General features: G+C 41.5%; 1 protein-coding gene across 7 annotated transcripts in view; it reads right to left on the bottom strand.

Annotated features, from left to right (window-relative positions):
- Window positions 1-213: 213 nt before the first annotated feature.
- MCTP1 (multiple C2 and transmembrane domain containing 1) overlaps window positions 214-21,794 on the bottom strand; it is a 261,364-nt gene continuing 239,783 nt past the window's right edge. For 4 of the 7 annotated variants that reach the window (XM_048503523.1, XM_048503522.1, XM_048503526.1 and 1 more), the window contains 4 exons: window positions 15,747-15,856; window positions 10,960-11,069; window positions 3,548-3,645; window positions 214-2,146 (listed from right to left, as the gene is read on the bottom strand). In XM_048503523.1, the coding sequence (XP_048359480.1) occupies window positions 1,916-2,146; window positions 3,548-3,645; window positions 10,960-11,069; window positions 15,747-15,856 (549 nt within the window). In that variant the 3' untranslated portion in view covers window positions 214-1,915. The remainder of the gene's footprint in view (window positions 2,147-3,547; window positions 3,646-10,959; window positions 11,070-15,746; window positions 15,857-21,794) is intronic. The other 3 variants (XM_048503528.1, XM_048503524.1, XR_007245065.1) reach the window with 2 other exon arrangements.

Genomic DNA, 21,794 nt, shown 5'->3' on the forward strand with positions numbered 1-21,794 from the left:
ACTGAAAATCAGTGGCAGTACCTGAAAAATGTGCAGCAAACTTTGAAGATGCATTGGTTGTGTTATGCAACATCAGTGGGTGGGAGAGAAATGGAGGTCCACTCTCTGTGCCTCCTCATGTCCAGTTGTACACAATTATTCTATAATGTTTTTCTTTGTGAGAAAAGATTGTCATGAAATACAAAAATAAAAACCCCCGCCAAACATCCAAAGTAATTGGGTATATGAGTTTAATGAAGTTAATCAGTTAAATAGGCATTTCATACAGGAAAAAGGCTCAAGGAATAGTAAGACAACAATAAGTGAACCAATAAAGAGAGGGAAAAGGTTTTGTCTATTAAACCGAACACTCTAGAACCTCCTGCCTCCACAGTCACATCTATGGAGATCCTTCAACAAGGTTAATTATGGCACAGTGTTCGTCAACAATGAAAAAGAGAGAGACAAATCTGAGTATGTGTGTAAATTAAATAAATCACTACCACTTGGCAACACAGCCACAGAATGATCAGGTCAGGTCCCCATCGTAGTGAGAGGATTTGTTTGACGTTCTTTCAACGTGTTATATAAACAGGCAAGATCAAAATAGCTCTTTTGTAAGAAACTGCAACAAACCTTTAAGATAAAAATAACTTTCAAAATCAGCTGTTATGAGAAATGCACAAGACATAAGTTACTGTATATACATTTTCCTGTGCATATAATATTATCATTCTCTTCCCCCCACCCCTACACAAAGTATTATTTGACAACAGTGCAATAGAACGAAGTAAGCAACTACAAGTCAGGCTGAATGCCCTGTATGAATAGCAGGGACTCTCTCTCTCTGTTCTGAGGGTTCAAAATCTATTTGCCCTTATTTGGTCCTTCAGTACCTCATGTGAAACTAGTTCTCTGTAAGGACTACTTGGTAAGGTCCTTAGGTGTATATATTCAGCTCATCACTATAGTAAGATCTGACCTCTGGAGGTCACAGCATAACAAAATATTTCTAGCTACTCCTTAAATAATGGCAATGTTTTGAAATGTAAACCATATTTTCCTGTCTGCTATTTACTTTGCAACAGGGCACTTCTATACCTGAAAGACTGATTTATCAATAAAGATATCAAACCAGTATATCAGTTCTTCTGCCAATATTGCACTTTTCCTCTACACTATTTTGTGGCAACAGGTAAAGTACCATGCTATAAAGTTTTTTAATATGACATTTTAATTAGGAGACAAACATTTTAGTTTCAGCATTCTTTATGTGCACAAAAGGTGTTCATAGCCTGACACCAAAAGCAATATGATTTTACTCTTATAATATTTTCTTTACACATGAACTAAAATGCATATTATTCTTGAGGCTAATAAGAACAAATCAAGAGGAGTGGCGATATAAAAAGTTAGATATGCAATCAGTTATAAACCTGGCAGTAATTCAGATATAGGTGTATTTTCCAAAGTCTTGTGGTGGAATGATAAAAGTGTTAAGAACCTCTTTAAATCTTTGGAGATCCAGTCAACATTCACATTTAACCTATGCTGCTCACATTCAGGCAAACCCCAGATGGTTTGATTATTTGCAGCAGGATCTAATTACAGAGGGTTTTTTGATAACATGCACTATGCTCATTTGCATTGTTCTGCTAGTGAAATGTAGAAAACATATAAAACAATATTAATGATCTTTCTTGGATAAAAAGATGGGTCATGCGTGCATCTTTACCTTTTAAAAATTAATCAGAGCTGGAGTTAAAAGCTTAATTTAACATGTCTTTTGCTACCCAATTGTTTGTGTCCATCGCCTACCGTTTTACATTCATTCTATCAGTGTGCCCTCTCATTTAACAAAGCTTGCAAAAAGTATTTGTTATCTTCTAAGTTCTGTACAAGTATATTCTCACCAATAAATCCCTTTGTACAGTATTTACAGTTTTCTCCTTTGTGATGAAAAGGCAAAATAAATAAAGCTCATAAAGAGGAAATATTCCTTAGGCTCATTTTTGTAGAACAGATGCTGGTCTCCATAGTTCATGAAATTGGCTAGCCAGGATTGTTTTTCTTCCTCCGACTTGGACTGTGAGTAGGATCCTGTTTCAGTTCTTGGTACTGCACCTGTTAAAACACAAAGTTCAGGGGGAAATTTCAACTCAGCAACCTGAAAAAAACGACGCATAAGAGCAAGATATTATTCTTTGGAAGGAAGTAATGCATAGGAATCACACCTGAAATGCATGCCCTCCCCACCCCAAATTGATTGCTAGGTCAAAGGAGAATCTGAACAAGGAAAATCATACAGGAAACAACACAGTATGGGGAGGGACACTTCAGTGAACTCCCCACTCCAACCACAGTGCAGGACATTCATTGAGAGCAAATGTTAAGAACAAATGGTAGCCACTTTAAACAGTAGGACAGAAAGATCATTCAGTAGTGTTTAAATAGTGTTTAAGAACAACACTTTAAAAATAGTGGTCCATCTGGTTGGGGACTGGTATTAAAACTGGGTTAAGTGGTTTTTTACTTGTGCTGCAGCCATTTAGATCAGGTGACAATTCGGCCCTGGGTTAATGGAAATATTACAATAAATGGCACATTTAACCTACACAAAGGATTTATAATGTATGTGTGTATGTTTTTGCAGTTATGCGATGCAGTTATGTGCAGTTTGTTTTCTACAGTATTCTGGTTCATGTAAAATCCATTCCCAGTCAAGAAGCCATTTAAGAAAAAAGAACACCACCAGCAAAGTGGCAGCTATTCTCCTATGCCTTCGCTGGGCAAAACACTTGCTTTTTTGTATGCACTGCCATCTGTTCTGTTCTACTGTCTCTCCAGATGCATGGGAACTGAAGCAGCTTTGCTTGCTACTATGCAACATAAGTTTGGTGTTCTCAGTGGTCAGAATTTAAAGAACTTGGTTATACAGTAAGAGCTATGCATTCTGGGGAGATACAAAAACCAATGTCCCAAGACTTTCAATGTGCAGAACATGTTTTACATTTTGATCAATATCCATGAATATTTATTCTGTGTTTAGATTCTTAAAGCTATTTGCAAGAAGTTTTAAAACCATACCATGATTTTAACCAACAAGCTGTAATACAAGTGCTCCTTTTTATTTCATTTTTTAAAAAAAGAACCGTGGAGTGTTTTATGTTAATTTGATGTGACAGTTGAACATTTACAACTGTAACATACGCTAAAAATACAAAAATATTTTTAAAAACACAAATATCCTTGGAAGTTCTAAAATCAAAGAGGCCAGTTGGGCAGGGTGGCAGAAGAAATCAAGGCAGAATTTAAAATCTGTACACAATATTTATTCCCTGGTAGTTGGCTAACACAAACTCTACCAGCCACAGGAAGAATTCTAAGCATATTTCCCCCAGGGCCTTCTGAGGCAAAGATCACGGCAAGAACTAATCCGAACAGGATTTTACTTGGTTTTGCAGGCTTATAAAATTTTAGCATCATGTGAAAAAATAAAACTTGAGTAAGTTTTTTTAAGTGACTGTTAAGGACAAGGAGAGTTCTATGATCACAGATATATACATACCACTTGCACATCTGAAGGAACTCTGGAAAGGAAATCAAGCACTTCGTTGTTATCAATTGCATACGGACTTCGGAGTTTCTTCGTAAATTTATTGATACCTACATGAAGGTATAGTTCAGGTTTTATTAACATAAAATGTTTATGTTCACTTAAAATCCTGCCTACAACTGGCTATAAACCAAGTCACCGTTAAAAATAATTTTATAAAATACATAGTAGGTATGCAATCAGAATGCCATCTTTTAATTAAATAAGCAATTGCAGTTCCATTCTATGGAGGATTCCGCATAGGCCAAAAACAGTGGTATGAAAACGATGTGAAAACAGAGTAAATTGGTTTAAAAGGGTGTACACCATTTTCACACCACTGTATTTGGCCCATGTGGAATCTGCTTATGTTTTAACTAATGAATTGTATTTTGTATGCATTATTTGTTGGAACTCACCCTGAGGCTAACTGGGTTGAGAAAGGGAAGAGTATAAATTAAATTTTGAAACAGTGATACACAGGATTGACTGTAAATGTGATCTTTGCAAGTGTGGGCGTCATCTCTTCCTGCCATCCTTGCAAGGTAGGCTGGAACCCTGGTGAACTACTCACAGAGTGAAGAAGCACACTGAGGTTAGCAGTTTCAAGTAGGCAGACTTTAATGGCAAGCAGTTTACAAGTGCTCCTATTAGCCTCCTCTCATTTCATTTTCTGCTTGAAATTTGATTTTGCTATGAGATGCACATCAATTATTTTTATAAGCTGAAAGCTTAAAAATATTAGTGCTATGTGGAAACATATCAAACATTGTCTACCATGTGGCTCATCCGGCCAAATGGAAACTGCAGCCCAGTTCACAGACGAACAACATCAGCCCTGCAGCCCCCCCCCCCCATAAATATAAAACATAACAGCAGTTCATACATAGCATCTGCCCAATTCTTCTTCATTCAAAAAATAAGGATTGTACAAATCAGGTCATTATACTTAATATGCTTCCATAATAAATGACCCATAATGAAATACTAGTTTCAATGCCAGCACCAGTCACTACTGTCTGCATTGATGGTTTGAAGACTCCACATGTTCTTGGGATTATCAACCCAGTAAATCTTCCCTCCTCTCCAAATGCAAAACATTTTTTGCCACAAAAATAATACAGTCTTAAATGGACCTCCAACCTTTCCATATGACTACACAGAGACCGTCTTACTGATGGGTTGCCTCCTCCCCAAGTAAGGTATGCCCCCCCTTGCAGCTGTTGCTGTGGTGAGCCAGCTGGCGAGGCCCCATGCAGAACAGATGGGAAATTACTGCTGCAAGTAAGCTTGCTTTACCCCACTCTATTATACTTCCCAGTCTTCCCAGTCTACCCCCACCTAGGGAATACAGATAGCAATTAAAAAGCTGCTTAGGGCTGAAATACATGGGCAATATTTCCCCTTTGTTCACTGGACCTTTGCAAGCATATTTCCATTGCCATTACATGCTGGAATTTTATCAGAGGGCTGCCATAGTGTTACTGTTCTCATGTCACAATGGCTTTCATGACTAAAAATTCAAGTTGTACACTAGCTTTTTAACATTGACCTGAAAACTTTGAGATAAATCACTCAAATTTGGAGCAAGGTGCCATCAGGTAAGATGGTGATGGCTGCATTTCGCAGGTGGTAATGGGCGAGATGAGGGACAGTAAACTGAAATTAAGTCTAGAGAGGTATGGTTGTTCAACTGTGGATCTATTTGAGGATTAAGTTGTAAGCCTGTTCTAGATAGGGTTGCAGTTCGCCTAAACAAGCAGGTTTGTAACTTGGGGGTGCTGTTAGATTTCGATCTTCAGATGGAGAGACATATCATTGCTGTAGTATGTAATGCCTTTAAAACAGTATTGGCTGGTGAGCCACCTGTGACCCTTTCTGAAAAAGCAAGACTTCATCATGATTGTCCATGCACTGTTCACATCCAAATTAGACTGGTCTACATGGAGCTTTTCTGAGGTTGGTTCAGAAGCTTCAGCTACACTACAATGTAGCCACTATACTGCTAAATGGCACCAATCATAAAAGTTGTATCTTATCTATGTTAGAATGACTAAATTAGCTTCCTCTTTACTTTTAGGCCAAATTAATAACTCTAAATCAATTATGGCGAACCTTTTAGAGACTGAGTGCCCAAATTGCAACCCAAAACCCACTTACTTATTGCAAAGTGCCAACATGGAAATTTAACCTGAATACTGAGGTTTTAAGTTTAGAAAAAACGGTTGGCTTCGAGGCATGCATTACTCAGGAGTAAGCTTGGTGGTAGTTGGTGGCTTTGCTTTGAAGCAACCGTGCAACTCTTCGAGCGGATGAATCACGGCCCTAGGAGGGTTTACTCAGAAGCAAGCCCCATTGCCAGCAACCGAGCTTACTCCCAGGTAAAGGATTGCGCTTTAGTACTTTGCATGAAAATCAGTGGGGTTTAGCAGTGCTTAACAGAGTCACCTACACTGCTTCCCCAAAACTAGGTCTTAGGTTTAATGCTAATAATCAAGCCCAGCGGCCCAGGCCAGCCTAAATGTATGTGTGTGGGGGGGGCACTCTGCTAGCGTGTGCCCACAGAAAGGGCTCTTGAGTGCCACCTCTGGCCCCCATGCCATAGGTTCGCCAGGGGGCCAATGGCCACCATAGTACCTGCTGGCATACTTTCTGTCACCCAGTCAGGTTTTTAGAAAGTGATGGGGTCAGATGTGTAATTTTTTCTAGTTGGCCACTGAAAATCCAATTGACTAGGCAAACTAAAATAACATTGTTCCAGTGGCACCTGCCACCACAGTGTTGGATTTATTCTCTCCCAATCCTTTTTTCCAGAACATTTAAAAAAATTACTCCCTTCTTCCCTGCGCTTGGACTTCCTCTGTGGCCAATTATGCACAAAATGTTTGCTGCGTGGGTTCGCTGTGGCAAGATTTCTTGCACAGAATATTTCCTCTAGCCCTGCTTTCACTTCCCACTCTCTCTGCAGCAAAACAAATTCCACTTATAGCACAATTGTAATTTTGCTTCGCTGCCAGAGTGGGACAGATTTGCCAGTGGACACAGCTTTGCCCCAAACCTCTTCCCTCCACTTGAAGCCAGCCCACCTAGTCTTACCCCAAATACACAAGTTCTCGTGCTGCTTTGCATGCTTCCACCTCGCCCTCCTCCCTGTTGCCAACTACTTCTCACTTCTAGTCCTGCCATATCATTTGTATTGCCTATGGCCTCCTCGCTCCTGCATACCTTGAGATCTTAGATTTTTTTTAAAAAAAAATTTAAATAACCATATCAATAGTTTGATAAATCAATACTAACACTAAAAAAATGTAAAAAATAATAAGACTCGTTGATCAGTCCAAACACTCGATTTCCCCTTGCATTTGATCAACAAACTGGGATGTCTTCAGCCTAGTAGTATTATACACAAGCAATCAGTGATTCCAGACCACACCAGGTAAGTCATTGGTCTTGACACTTGGGTTTACAGTACATCGGGAGATGGATGATCATGAACCTGGGGAGCTTAGCAAACAGCAGTTCACTTTGTCCTTTTGTGGTTTTGAAGTTTGCATGATGCCATTACTCCCTCCCCACCCCCCACCCCCCATACACACTTCCCACCATAAAAGACAAACAGTGTTCAGGCAAAGTGTACTCAAAACTTTTCTTTAATAGTAAGCCTTTTTAATGTCGATCTATCAATTTATCGATCTATTGAGAGATGATATATCGATCTATCAATCTGCTGATAAGATTAAAGATAAAAATTAAAGCACGCATGCTTTAATTAATCAAGAACCTGCAAAACATCCCCTCTGGATGTAAGCAAAAAGCCAGCTGATGGGTAATGACTGCCTTGCAGCAAACAGGGTGGTGGGTTATAATGCTGAACATGCCGTGAAACAAAGACTGCCCAGCCAATTCTCTTTGAAGTTGCAGGAACTTCACCGTGCATAATCGGTCTCTGAGTGTATGGCTCAGCTTCCTGCAACAGCCATTTAGTACACAACTCCACCTCCTATGGCAGTTGTTTTGCGGTTGCATTCATCACCCTGTTTCAAAGTTCCAAAAGTGTCCATAGGCTCAAAAAAGTTGGGAAACCCTCCTCTAAATGGCTTGGGAACAGGGTATCAATAGGGCTTTTCCCGTTTATTTTTTCCTGTCCATTAGAACCTTCATCTAAAGCCTTGATGACTGAGGTGAGGGAGACAGTAAAAATAGGTATGTAAACTATGGGTTGGGAAATCTTTGGAGATTTGGGGGTGCAGTTCGGGGAGGGCAAGGTTTGGAAAATGGAGAGGACTAAGCAGGGTATAATGCTATAGAGTTCACCCTCCAAAACTCCTATTTTCCGTAAAGGGATTGATCTATATTTTCTGCAGATGTTAATATTCTGGAAGATCTGCAGGCCCCACCTGGAGGTTGGCAAAGCTAAGTAACTAGGAATAGAGTCTTTTCAACTGTGGTACACAAATTTTGGAACACCGCCTTTTTGATGCCTGATGAAAACATTTATTTTCAAAGGCTTTTAAAATTAACTTCCCTATCTCTGATTTATAGTACTATAACTAATATTGTAATATTGTAAATAATATTATTTCTTGCTTATGTAATTTAATCTTGATGATTATTTAGTATTTTTTGTTTTAGTGCTTTCATAGTTTTTATTTAATTTATCTTTCTTTTTTAGCTGATTGCGTCGATATTTACATGTTCTATTGTACTTGAATGCTTTTGTCAGGAATTCGTTTTCTGGTTGAGGGATGGGACATAAATGTTTCAAAAGAACAAAAAACAAAGAAACAAACTAAGTAATTGAAACAGTTTGTACCACTTTTTTTTTTTAGAGCACTCTATGTTATATTCCTTATTCCTTGCAGCTGAGCTCTACGTATCCATTTTGGCAGATTTATTCAAAGCAGACTTCAATATTATCAAATACAATGTCTGTCTACTGTGTATACTGAAAGTATCCAACTGTGAGAATTAAAGAGCTTGGGGTTCCATTAGTTAGCTCATATTTTTCATCACTAATCTCTGCAAATATGCTGTTTAGTAACTTCAAAATCAGTAGAAAGAGGCCAATTTGTAGACAGTCTACTAGCACACAAAAGAAACTATTTCTTCAGTCATTTATTTCTGTATTCTGAGGGGACTTCATACAAGATTTCTTATTCCTCAAGTGCAGTAAGAAAATACAAAATAATACTCTGTGTAGATAAATGCATGAGTCTACTTTGCACTTCTTGCTAGTCTAAAATGCTCACAAGTACAAAATAATATTGCATTCTGTAACATATATGTTTCAGTTCATTTAATGGTGACCCCCTCAGGCCCAGCTTCTAGGCACTGACTCTATATATTTCCATCTGATAAAAGCCTGAAAAGGCTTATTGTTCTAAATGCACTATATAAATTGAAATGCCACTGTTTGGATATAAATAGGGAAAATAAATCAGTGTAATATCTAGACAAAACTGCAGTTTGATAGATGAAGAATCCTCATGGATACATGTTTATAGTATGACTAGCGGGGCCCGGCCACGCGTTGCTGTGGCAATTGTCCTTCTCATAACAGTCCGCAACCCACACAGATGCGCATACAGGTTCAATGATCCGCAGCCTAGGCTTTTGGGGTGGTCAAATGGAATCCCTTTTTCCCTTTTCAGGGCAGAGAGGAGTGTGTGAGATGAGGTGGTTGTGTTGAAGTGTGTGAGTGCAGTGAGAAAGTAGTGAAAAGGATGGAGGAGGCTATGGCTGTGTGAAGTGTGGCTGTGAGGGAGGTCAGAGAGGAGTGTGTGAGATGAGGTGGTTGTGTAGAAGTGTGTGAGTGCAGTGAGAGAGTTGTGAAAAGAATGGAGAAGGCCATGGCTGTGTGAAGTGTGGCTGTGAGGGAGGGCAGAGAGGAGTGTGTGAGATGAGGTGGTTGTGTTGAAGTGTGTGAGTGCAGTGAGAGAGTTGTTTGGAGAAAGCACTCTGCACATGTTCGGAGACTCTCCCCCACTGCCTTCGCGTCTTCTCTGACACCCCGCCCCCGGCCTCCACGCACCTTCTGCGATCCGGGGCGGCTCCCGCTGGCGACCCCAGCGGGCATGCCGGGCCCGGTGGCTCGCAGGGCGGCCTCAGTGAGCAAGCGGCCCGGCCCTTGTGGCCGTCGGAGGGGAACCAGCAGGAGGAGCCGCCTGGACTCTCGGCGCGGACCTTGCCAAGACACCACGGCAGGCGGCACCTGGCAGCGCAGGAGCCACACGGCAGCCCGGCGGCGGTGGCGGCTGCTGGCTTCCCGCAATGCTTTGCTGCTGGCCACCGCCCGAAGCAGCCCCGGTGGGAAAAGGGCGGCCAGGGCGCACGGAGGGCCCAGGCTGTGCATCGCCGGCGGCCGGACGCTGCTCCCGAGAAGCCACCGGGCGAGCCTGCCCACGGGAGGCGGCAGATCAGGGCCGGAGGCGGGGAGGAAAGCAGCCACCCCCGCCTGGCAGGCAGGCACCCTCCTCCTTAAAGGCGCAGCGCTGCCTCTCCTGCTTCAAGGGAGAATTCCAATGCATCCAAAGAGAAGCTTGTTTTGGGTGTTAGAAATGAGTCAAGTGTATTTCACGACTCTTGACGCTCAAACCCTTGACATATGAGGTGGAATATTTCCACTTTGAGTTCTCCTGCCCCCTTTTACATATTTAGTAACTCTGTAATGGAGGGAAAGTTTGTCACGGTGGGCGGGGCAGCGTTTTGCCGAGTGACTGAGGCTGCGTTGGGATGAAGTGAGCGGGAAAGCCAGGGGTGGGGGTGGGGAGGGGTTTTTGTGGCGGCAGGTGGCGGACACGGCATTTCTGGATTTTCCCCTTCCCTCCAGCCCCACTGAGCTTGGGGATGGGACCGGCCACAACTGGCTGGGCCTCTGTGTCTTCCCGCGGCAGGCGGGTCGTAGCACTTTCCAGGCCTGCGCGCGCTCCTTCCTCTCGCGCCGAGTCCCTGGCCATGTCCAACGGCTGCAAGGAGTCACGCATGCGCAGTGGACGCCGCCCCCTGTTTTCGCGTTTCACCTGGCTCAGGTGAGTCGCAGGAGACTTCCAACTGGCGGGAAACAATCTCGCATGGATGCGCAGCGTTCCCTGAAAATTTGGGGGCGATCCGTCCAGCAGCTTCTGAGGTACCCTGTCATCAACACATACACGGAAAGCTTTTTATATATATAGATGAAGGCTAAAAAGCTGGACAAGAAAAATGCATTTGGCAGGTGGGCCTAAATCTTTACATAGTTGTGATTTCTAACTAACTTGTCTGTTTCCATCATACAGTAGTTTCATGATCATAAATACAGAACTACTGACAGTAAAACTCATCCCTTAAAGATAGCTTGTTCTATGTGGCACAGGCCGCTTTGGAAGGAGAAAAAAGGCTTTACTTACCCCAGACAAGGACAATGTATCTCAGTGGAATGAAATACAGGATGACTGTAAGCACAAAGAAAGCAACAATGGCCAGCCAGCTTAAGAATGGAACAGTCCAGTTGAAGGTACTGAATGAAAAATTAATGCAAGTCAGAAGGGTAATTATCAATTAACAGAATGAATAAAAGAATGTGTCAGCCAGTTTGAGTATAGGTTTATAAATGGAACAAAGTAAGTCATTGGTGAAAGAACCAAAGTTGTTTAAGAAGGCAGATATCAACTATGACGAGTAGTGCAATTTGAACTCCTGAGCAAGTGCCAATGACGTTGAACACTCCATCCCATGGGATAACAAAGTCTCTTTTATTTCCACAGTGGTGTTCTTCTTCATAACAAGTAAACAATAGCAGAAAGCCCTGTGTGCTCTAATACCCACCTAGAGCCCAAAGTTACATTATAAAGGAACAGAGTTATTCAACTGGTGTGTGCCAGGAATTTTAAAAAATGCTTGTTGACTACCTATAATTTTGGTGTCCTGTGGATTTAATCAGAGTGTACTAAAAAAAATCCAACCAAAATGCTACAAAAAGCATTACTATTAAAAGGGTGTTCATGTAGCCTTTTTTTTCATATAGCATGTAGCATTTTTCTTTATCTCTCTTAGCAAGGCTGGAGATAGGAAAAATGAGTCTACGAACCAGTCACTGTCAATTAAAAACTGATTCCAATGTCCTGGATACCATGGTTATGCTCACAATCAAAGTTTCTTTAACTATTTTCGCCATACATGGTGTTTTCGCCTATCTCTTTTGCCTTTTCTTCTTCTAGCATTTTTACAGTGTGCTGGATCAGACCAGTGGTCCACCTAGTACAGCATCTAATTTCACACAGTGGCCAACCAGCTCTTCTGGAGGTCTAACAATGGGGATCACAGACGATGAGGTCCTCCCAGGATGTGGTTTGCTGTCAATAAATGTGAAGGTTTATTGCTCCTGCATGTGGGAAAAGATAGGTACAATGAAGGCCTTCTAGCCATATCATGTCCCTTTGTCAGATAACCTTTGCTCCTAGGACACCTGGTTTTCCCATTAAAACCAAGCAGAAGACAGAGTTTCTACTCATATTCTTGTCTCTCTCTTGATGCTTCAGATTCTCACAGATGCATGACATATAGAAGCATCAACTAAAATCAGTATAATTTCATTTTTCTTTTACATACTAATAATATTAGCATTGCCTAACTTTGCTAGCAAGTTAGATTTCAGTAACAAAGTCTGCAGGCCAAACATGTTATGCAGCAGATATACTGAAGCCATAGTGCTGGGGCAGCCCCGCCCACCTTCCCTTAAAGAAATCATTGAGAAGAAGAGTTTGGATTTATATGCCCCCTTTCTCTCCTGCAGGAGACTCAAAGGGGCTTACAATCTCCTTGCCCTTCCCCCCTCACAACAAACACCCTGTGAGGTAGGTGGGGCTGAGATAGCTCCGAGAAGCTGTAACTAGCCCAAGGTCACCCAGCTGGCGTGCGTGGGAGTGTACAGGCTAATCTGAGCTGATATTAGATGTAGTAGGAGAAATATAATCTTTAACCATATTAAAATGAACAGTACTTCATTATAGAGTTGTAATTTCTATCAGAAAAACTGAATCTGAGGAAAGGATCCTCATAACCATGATCCTAATTCAGTTCCCCCTTTAGTCACTTTTGAACGTTGAAGAAATAACAAGAAATCCAGTCATAGATCTTCCACATAATATGCAGTTCACTCAGAGAACATTATAACATGTAACAGGGATCCCTCAAGCAATGAATTTTATTGACTGCGCTTGTTCCAAAACTTGTATTTTGTCCCCCTTCTTTTAGACAGCTTTTTTCACTGCGGTCTCCTCACCTCCTCACCCCATCACTTCCCCACCCCACAAAAAATGGACAATAAAGTTTATCACAGTCCCTTTCCGTCTAAGTTTTGTCTCCTCTATAAGTACTCTGACAGTACTGAGCACTTTTGAATGTTTCCATGTTGGACTATTTATACCAGCTTCATCAGTGCAATTGGAAGAAGGAATTAAATTGTAAGAGGTATTAAATTAAGGAAATTAACCACAACTACTAAAAACCTGTGTCAGGGTTATATATTCCTAATAGTATTTCTCAAAAGCCTTGTGATTTGTGTATGAACTTTTTTTTTGGAAGAGAGTGAGCCATAAGGTGAGCCACTGTGAAGAAAGCAAGATTACTCTTGACATTTTACAATTGCAGGGTGAGCATAATCCATATTCACATTCAGTTGATTAGAAAGATTGAAAGAGAACATAAGAAATGCAACAATATTTTAGGAACAGAGAGGGTCTAATGGGTTAAAAGTAGCACACGTAAAGTTTGCACAGAAAAGGCAAAGCAAATCTATAATATACTTAGTAGAAAAAAAATGAAAATTCTATGCCAAGTCAATATAAACTCTGTGTCCTATATACATTATGCATACATTTGCATAGCTTACAAGGCAATGCAGAGTGTGTGTGGAGGTGGTTGCTATTGGCATATAAATTCAGAATCTGGGCTCCTCAGCAATCTGAACTGGCAATTGATCAGAGTGCACAAGGCTTTAGTGTACACAACAGAGCCCCATCCAATCTCTGTATGTGCCAGGAACAAAATAACTCAGGACCTTTTTCTATTCAAACTAATATACTTATTTTATTGTAGGAAAGAGTAAATATAGTTTCCTAATCTAGTCTAACTAGGGTGGAGGGAGATATTGGACATGTCTTCTGCCTTCCTGGTTGCAAGATGGAGAAGTGTTTGTGGGGAGGTAGGAGAAGACGGAAGGAAGTTTTCCTTGTGAGTAGCAATCTACACATCAAAGGGATTATGTCAGAGCAATAGAGAAATGATGCCCAGTGTCTTGATCCCTCTAACTCTCTAGTCAAGTTCCTCTCTGGAGTCTGATGTAACCAGGGACAGCAGAACCACAGTCACACTACTTCCCAAGAGGCTTGCTATGCCATAGTCAGGAAGCCAACAGTGATGCTGCCGCTCCCCCTTAAAGCAGCATATGCAGCTCAATGGGCTGTGCCACCGATTTTGCCAGTGTAAGTCGTCACCAGCAAATGGGAGTAGGCCAACATAATCTCGGCCTAACTTACCTCACAGGGCTGCTGTAAGGATAAGATAGAGGGTGGAAGACTGTTGTAAGCCATTTTGGGTCTGACACGTGGCTCCCCAGTACCAGCAAAAGTTTCCCAGTACCAGCATAAATGCCCCAAATGCTGGTGCAAGAATTATTTATGCCAGCACCAGGGTCATGCCTCCTCCTCCAGCCCTTTCAACTCCCTGCTTGTGGACTGCACTGTAAATCTCAATATTCCATGACTAAGAGCCCTTTCTAATTTTACTACATATCTCATCATCACCATCATCAAATCCATCATGCTAAGTATCCTTTATAACATTTTATAGGAAAATATAGATGACCAAGTACATTAGGGCAAGAAAGCTCAACCAGAGCCATTTGAATGGATGTAAGGGCTCTCAGTCAAAATTTATTTACTTAGGTATTTAATTAATATATTTATACCTTGCTTGTCTCTCAGAGAGGACCCGAAGCAGTTTACTTCTTCTCTCCTCCATTTTATTCTCACAACAACCCCATGAATTAGGTTAGCCCAGGGGTCTGCAACCTGCGGCTCTGGAGCCGCATGTGGCTCTTTCAACCTTATACTGCAGCTCCACATGGCCTGGAGGTCAGAGGGTAGTGTGGGCGTGTCCCTCCAGCCCTCCAGAGCAGCACTGGAAGGAAAGGTGAGTGGAGGGCCAAACAGGAGGCGGCTCTGTGCATGAGGGCACTGTTTTTTGAGTCCCCTCCATTCACTTCTCCTTCCAGTGTTGCTCTGGATGGCTAGAGGAACATGCCCACGCTGCCCTCCGACCTCCCGGCCTGGAGGTCGGAGGGTAGCATGGGCATGTCCCTCCAGAGCAGCTGCCATCCCCCCCTCTGCCATCCCATAGCAGCCATCCCCCCTCTGCCCCATGGAGCAAGCAGCTGCCTGCTCCATCGGACAGAGGGGGTTTCCCCGCCTGGTGCCGCTGCCTCCCACAGTGCGAGATGTGGCAGCACCAAGCAGGCCACAGCCACCATCCCCCCTCTGTCCACGGAGCAGGCGGCTGGCTGCTCCATCAGGCAGAGGGGGTTTCCCTGCCCGGCGCCACTACCTCCTGCAGTGTGAGAGGTGGTGGCACTGGCCAGCCGTGGCTGCCACCCCCCCTCTGCCCCACCGAGCAGGCGGCTGCCTGCTCCATCGGGCAGAGGTGGTTTCCCTGCCCGGTGCCTCCGCCTCCCAGGGCTGGAAGGTGAGTGGAGGGACCGGAGCAGAGCCACCTCTCCGGCTTGGTACATCTTCGGGGTCATGGAAAATGGGTCCAAATGGCTCTTTGGGTAGTAAAGGTTGCTGACCCCAGGGTTAGCCTAAGAGAAAGTGACTAATCTAAGGTCACCAAAGCACAAGTGGAGATTCAAACCTGGGTTTTCAAAATACTGTTAACGAAACATTTGATGCTTGAACTATTACTCAGCCATATATTCTCCTTCAAAGATGTATTGTTTCTTTCCTGAGTCATATATTATTTCCAACACCCTGATTAAAACAACATGATCAGCCAAGTAAAAACATAGATATGTAGTAATACATAGAATATATTTTGTCCTCTGCCCAAGATATATAACATTTTGCAATCTGATTTTGGGGAAAAACACACACATGTGAACCGCATCAGAAAAGCTGAGCACCCATGTGTTCACACTCACTTCTTTATCCTTTCTCCAAAGGAAGCCACTTCATCAAGGATGTTCTGGACACTGACACACACTTCCTGGATGGCATACAGCTTATTCATAAATCCTTTCTTTTCACTGTCCTAAGGATTTGGAGAAGGGGAAACAGCCAGCAATTACAGGCAAGTTCATTGCTCATATTGGAATTATTATAGTTTTCCCTAGAAACACATGGAGGTCATCCCAAAAGTAAAGCAAAAAATGTTGACTACATATTGAGGAATCATTTATTTTCCTGTACTTTGAACTGTGTCACAAATGGTATATAAAAGCAGTACACCATAGTGAACAGCTTCATTCGTCACTGTATCAGTTTCTTAAAAATAGGTCCCAATAATTCAGTAAATCTGTTTTATTATTATATGTTATAGATGCCAATTTCATATCCTGCGTACTTTTGGTAAGAGATAAACATCAGTCTAGTGTGATCTCACATTTCTGAAAAGTAGTTTCTGGTATTGGCAGGAGTATATCTGATTTTCAAAATGGTAAAAGCTTCTTTGGAAGTATAATCCTTAAGAAACAGGCCACAATCTGAGCAGGGTTTAGCATGGTTTTTGTACTTTCTTGCACTGTTTTATCAAGGAATGGAACTCACTTTTTAATTCATGGAAAGCATGATGTGTAAAGTTTTAAAAAGTATTGCCATTACTGTGGTATTATCATTCCAATGATATCTATCCCATATTAGAAGTAAAGCACGAATGAGTGGCTTCAAAGTTTTTGTTTTAAATGATGGAAGTGCTAACCCTCTCTCCAGTGGTGGGATTCAAATAATTTAACAACCGGTTCTGAAAGGACTCAGTGGTGGGATTACAACCAGTTCTCCTAATTAGACAGAAAATTAGCTACCGGTTCTACCGAACTGGTGCAAATAGGCTGAATTCCACCACTGCCTCTCTCCCATTGTCTCTCCTATATAATTATGTTTGCTGAAGAACTACCTCAAGGGGCAATCTGATCAAAACATATAAAGAACATTATTATGAAGATATAAATACAAATGACTGAATTAGTCATGGTATGAAATCAAGCTATTAGAAGAACTGTCAATATTTCTTAATTTCTTTGCTAATACTTAATATCTCATTAGTTAAAAATAAGGTTGGCAAAATTTTATGTTCCTTTTCTGTACAAACCAAGAAATGAATCATTATACAACATTTAATCACCCAAGTGTTATCTCATAATAATGGCAGAGATCAAAATTTGCTCTAAAGACAATGAAATAATTTAGCCATAAAAGACAAAGTGGCTGTAAACCAACCATAAAAAATAACTATATATGACTGAACTATTTATGATTATTCAGTATATATTTTAAAACATATATTTTGAGGAATGACAGTTGCATTGTTTTCCTAGCTTATTCATGAAGTTAGATATGTTTTTCTTTGTGAAAATCCTCATGAAGCAAAATACGTTCTTAATGATCCCTGCTACCTGGATTATATACCTCAGCATATATATACCATAACTAAAACATTTCCTTGATGTTTATTTCATTTAGGGAAAAATAATTCAGATGTACCGTATACAGTAGAGGTGGTCTACAGTGCTATAGTTGTAAGCCCCTAAGATGCAAGTTCTTATTTATAAATACATTGTTACTACTACAATCTTCCCAAAAAATCTGACCATACAACTAAAGGACTGTAAACCTATTGTTAGAATAATTACTAAGTAAATAATAATCCAACCTCAAGCATCCACTGCTTTCTGTTCCCACTTATGCCCCTTTCATTTTGGTTTTCCAGATCTAAGTGTATCTTGATTGAGCATCAAATCTTGTGTGGAAAGAATGCTATCATGATATCAAAAACAATACTCCTTTCTTATATCTCAACTGCTCAACAGGGATTTCTTTGGGAGATCCTGAAGCTATTTTTCTTCACAAATATTTTTAACAAGACAAACTTGTACCTTCTTGAATGCACATCTGTTCTAAATCAACTATTTAAAAAGGAAAGGGCCACTATACCCTCTCCTGTCCCATTGCACACTCCCTTCAGAGTTTAAAGGGAATGTGCTGACATATTCTGAGGCTATCATAGACAAAACAGCATAGGAAAGAGGAGGCAGCCAGAAGGATAAGGGTTCAGCTTTTCTTAAACTAATTCCACATGCCCCATGAACCATTAGCTGTTTTTTATTTCCTGTTCCAAAGATTTGTACAAAAAATAATCTGGTCTACAGAAAAGCTAGTTTTCCCCAGGAAGGTGCTGTGTTAGCAAACAGAATATGTGAGCCACCTTCAGTGAACTAGAGTCCTTAATAATCCATTTTTCAAACACTACTGGTATTTCCTGTCCAAACAAAGATGGACTGTAACTGGAATCAATTTTATCATCTGTATGGCTACAATCGTCAACTTTCTGGAAATGATTGTCTTTTAAAGATTGGGTAAAAGTGCAAATAGTTTTAAGGGTATTTAATTTCCATTGTATGTTTCGGTACAGTAGGATTTAACAAAAGCAACGTATTTGGAGCAGGAAAGTAGATTAAAGCATTAAAATTGTCAGGTTAATCTTGCTACTTTGTCTTGAGTTCACAAAAAGCAAAAGGTAATTCCTCAGAGTAAACTTTACAATGTGGCGGAATATGAGACATATTAGACTAATACACACAGATTTTGGTCGATTTGCAACACAGTTGGAATATAATACAGGCTTCTCAGATAATTCTAAAGTAGAACTAAGGAAAAATTGAATTTCTGCCAGTTCTTCCATTTTCTTTAGCCATAATTACACCAGGACATAAATGACAGGACTATCCCTTCAAGACAATCACATTTTTGTATGTGACCCAATATACAAAACACAGCAAACAAGAGCAAATGCACTTGTTTGGCACAAAAAAAATCAACAATATAATGTTGCAGGCCCCAATTGGATACTGTCTTTGGGCAAGAAAGGTTTGCCTCCCATTGACTGTGAAAACAGTATCATTTTCCAGCATGGTTCGCTGGTTGTTAATGATGTATTTTTAACAATGATGTATTTTTATCCTTTAAACAAAAAGGATATCGAAGAGATAGAAAAAGTGCAGAGAAGGGCAACGAGGATGATTGAAGGATTGGAGCACCTTCCTTATGAGGAGAGGCTGCAGCGTTTGGGACTCTTTAGTTTGGAGAGGAGACGTCTGAGGGGGAATATGATTGATAAAATTATGCATGGGGTAGAGAATGTTGACAGTGAGAAATTTTTCTCTCTTTCTCACAATACTAGAACCAGGGGGCATCCACTGAAAATGCTGGGGGGAAGAATTAGGACTAATAAAAGGAAACACTTCTTCATGCAGCGTGTGATTGGTGTTTGGAATATGCTGCCACAGGAGGTGGTGATGGCCACTAACCTGGATAGCTTTAAAAGGGGCTTGGACAGATTTATGGAGGAGAAGTCAATCTATGGCTACCAATCTTGATCCTCCTTGATCTCAGATTGCAAATGCCTTAGTAGACCAGGTGCTCGGGAGCAGCAGCAGCAGCAGCAGTCCATTGCTTTAACCTCCTGCATGTGAGCTCCCAAAGGCACCTGGTGGGCCACTGCGAGTAGCAGAATGCTGGACTAGATGGACTCTGGTCTGATCCAGCAGGCTAGTTCTTATGTTCTTATGATGTATTCAGCCAGTTTGAGCTGAGAGCCATATTGTAATGTTCTAAGCTTGTTGTAACCTGCCCAGAGCCCTTCGAGGATTGGGCAGGATATAAATTCAAAAACAAACAAACAAACAATAAATAAATAATTAGTTCTAAAAGTGCAAATCTTTCTACCTTAGGCTTTACTTTAGAGAAATATAAGATAACGTAAATGTATTAAACTTGACATTGAAGGTAAAGGTGGACCCATAACAGTGGCGGAGGGCCAAGGGGACGGGGGGTGAGTTGTGTACCGGGCGCATGCCTGGGGATGTAAAATCGCCCCCTGGCCCCTCCCCCTTTCCCCTGCAACCCCCCACAGCGCCCCCGCGGCACACACACACACACCAACCCCCTTCCCACACTTACCTACATTCCTTTTCTTTTTGTAGTACTTTTTAAGGCTGAAAAAAGCTGCCTAGTTACAGTTCAGGGGAAAAACTGCCTGAGGAACTACAGTTCCCAGGAGACCTTGGGGCTCACAAGGTCTCCTGGGAAGTATAGTTCGTCAGGCAGCTTTCTCCCTGAGCTGTAAATAGGTCGCGTTTTTCAGCCTCAAAAAGTACTACAAAAAGAAAAGGAATGTAGGTAAGTGTGGGAAGAGGGTTGGGGTGTGTGTGTGTGTGCCGTGGGGGGGCGCAGGGGGGCGGAAAAAACTCTCTGCGCACCGGCGCAGTTTGGCCCAGCTATGCCTCTGACCCATGGGGTGATGTCACATCACAACATTTGCTAGGCAGACTATTTACAGGGTGGTTTGCCATTGCCCTCCCCAGTTGTGTACACTTTACCCCCATTTTAGCAAACTTGGAAGGATGGAGGGCTGAGTCAACCTTAAGCTGGCTTTCTGAACCTGACTTCCACTGGGGTCAAACTCAGGTCATAAACAGAGTTTTGACCACTCTGCACCATGGGGCTCCAGAACCTTATGGAATTTACATGTTATTACACGTCATCAAAATGAACTTTCTTACAAAGAGCACATGATTTTATATTGATCAAAAACATCAGAACCAAAACAACTGTGAGCTAGTTTCATGTGCCCAAGAAGGATGTTAAACTAATTTTAGTCATCCTTCCTCCTGCCAGTAAAATTAAAATTGCATAGAACAAATGGGCTTGGCCCACTCAAACAAGCTTACACACAACATAATGCTAATCTGACAGCCCTCAGTCCAGCCCAGTCCTAAATCTATATTTGTATCAGCAAATATACAAGAAATACATAGTACCCAACAGATGTCATAAATCATGAATTTGCTGATGTTTCTCCAGCCATACAGAGACATATTTAGAGTGCACAGAATTTCAGACAATAACAAACTGTACTGACTGCAAGCATGCTTCAGTTTTCATAAAGGTGAGTGACATTCAAACATACCTTGTTCATAATGCCTATTGTGGGTAGATTTGGAACACTTCATTTGATCACCTCAATAATTTTGCAATAGTTCAAAATAAATAGTATTTGGGCAAGAAAATAAATAGTTCAAAATAAATAGTATTCAAAGTAGTTTTGCATCAATATGATAGTGGCATTCAGCATAGCAATAGTGCATGATTCGACTACGATGACAGCCATGGGACATATGTAGTCTAAGCAAGCCAGAAGGTAACATTGACAGAAAAGGCAACATTTCAGACAACGAAAAAACCCTATTCTGTGACTTAGTGATGTAGATCTAAAGTCATTTTTTTAAATCAACCAGAACCATGGGTGGTTGGATAAACTGAAGTCTACATGCAGTGCCATGAAAGTGTTGGCCACAGCAATAACTGGAACAACTTCAACAAAAGCAGAACAATTTAAGATCTTTGTTTGCTGGGTTATAGAAGATAATAACCTTGATTATGATTTCGTATACAATAAATGCCTGCCAATGAGAATGAAACAAGCCAAGATTTCCAGAATGATGACATACTGTGTACAAACCTGAGCAGAAGAGCAGATGTATTATCTACAACGACTAAAGATATATATATAACTAGCAGTAAAGCACATTTTAAAATGAAATAAAATGGGCTCTAGATCAGTGGGGTATCTGCTTAGGGACAGGGAGTACCCTCTGTCCCCACCCCCCACATGACCAGGAAGGACTTCCTGCTGCCATGTCGTCTTCTGGTGCCCTCAACCTGCCCATTTTGTCATCATGGGCGGGGCCAAGGAAGCCAGAGGACCCCCAAGCCTCGCTCCCGTCCCGGCTGCTGGCTCCCTCCCAAGCCCCGCCCCTCTCCTGGCTGCCTGCCCCCCTTCAAGCTGGCAGTCCCTCTGGGGAGGACAGAAGAAACTAGAAGGCTCCATGCTGGGGCCTTTGCTTTTATAATCTTGGGGGCGTGGCTCACCATATAAATATTCTCTCTCTCTCTCTCTCTCTCTCTCTCTCTCT

Source organism: Sphaerodactylus townsendi, linkage group LG07 (genome assembly GCF_021028975.2).
Source record: "Sphaerodactylus townsendi isolate TG3544 linkage group LG07, MPM_Stown_v2.3, whole genome shotgun sequence".
NCBI lineage: Eukaryota > Metazoa > Chordata > Lepidosauria > Squamata > Sphaerodactylidae > Sphaerodactylus > Sphaerodactylus townsendi.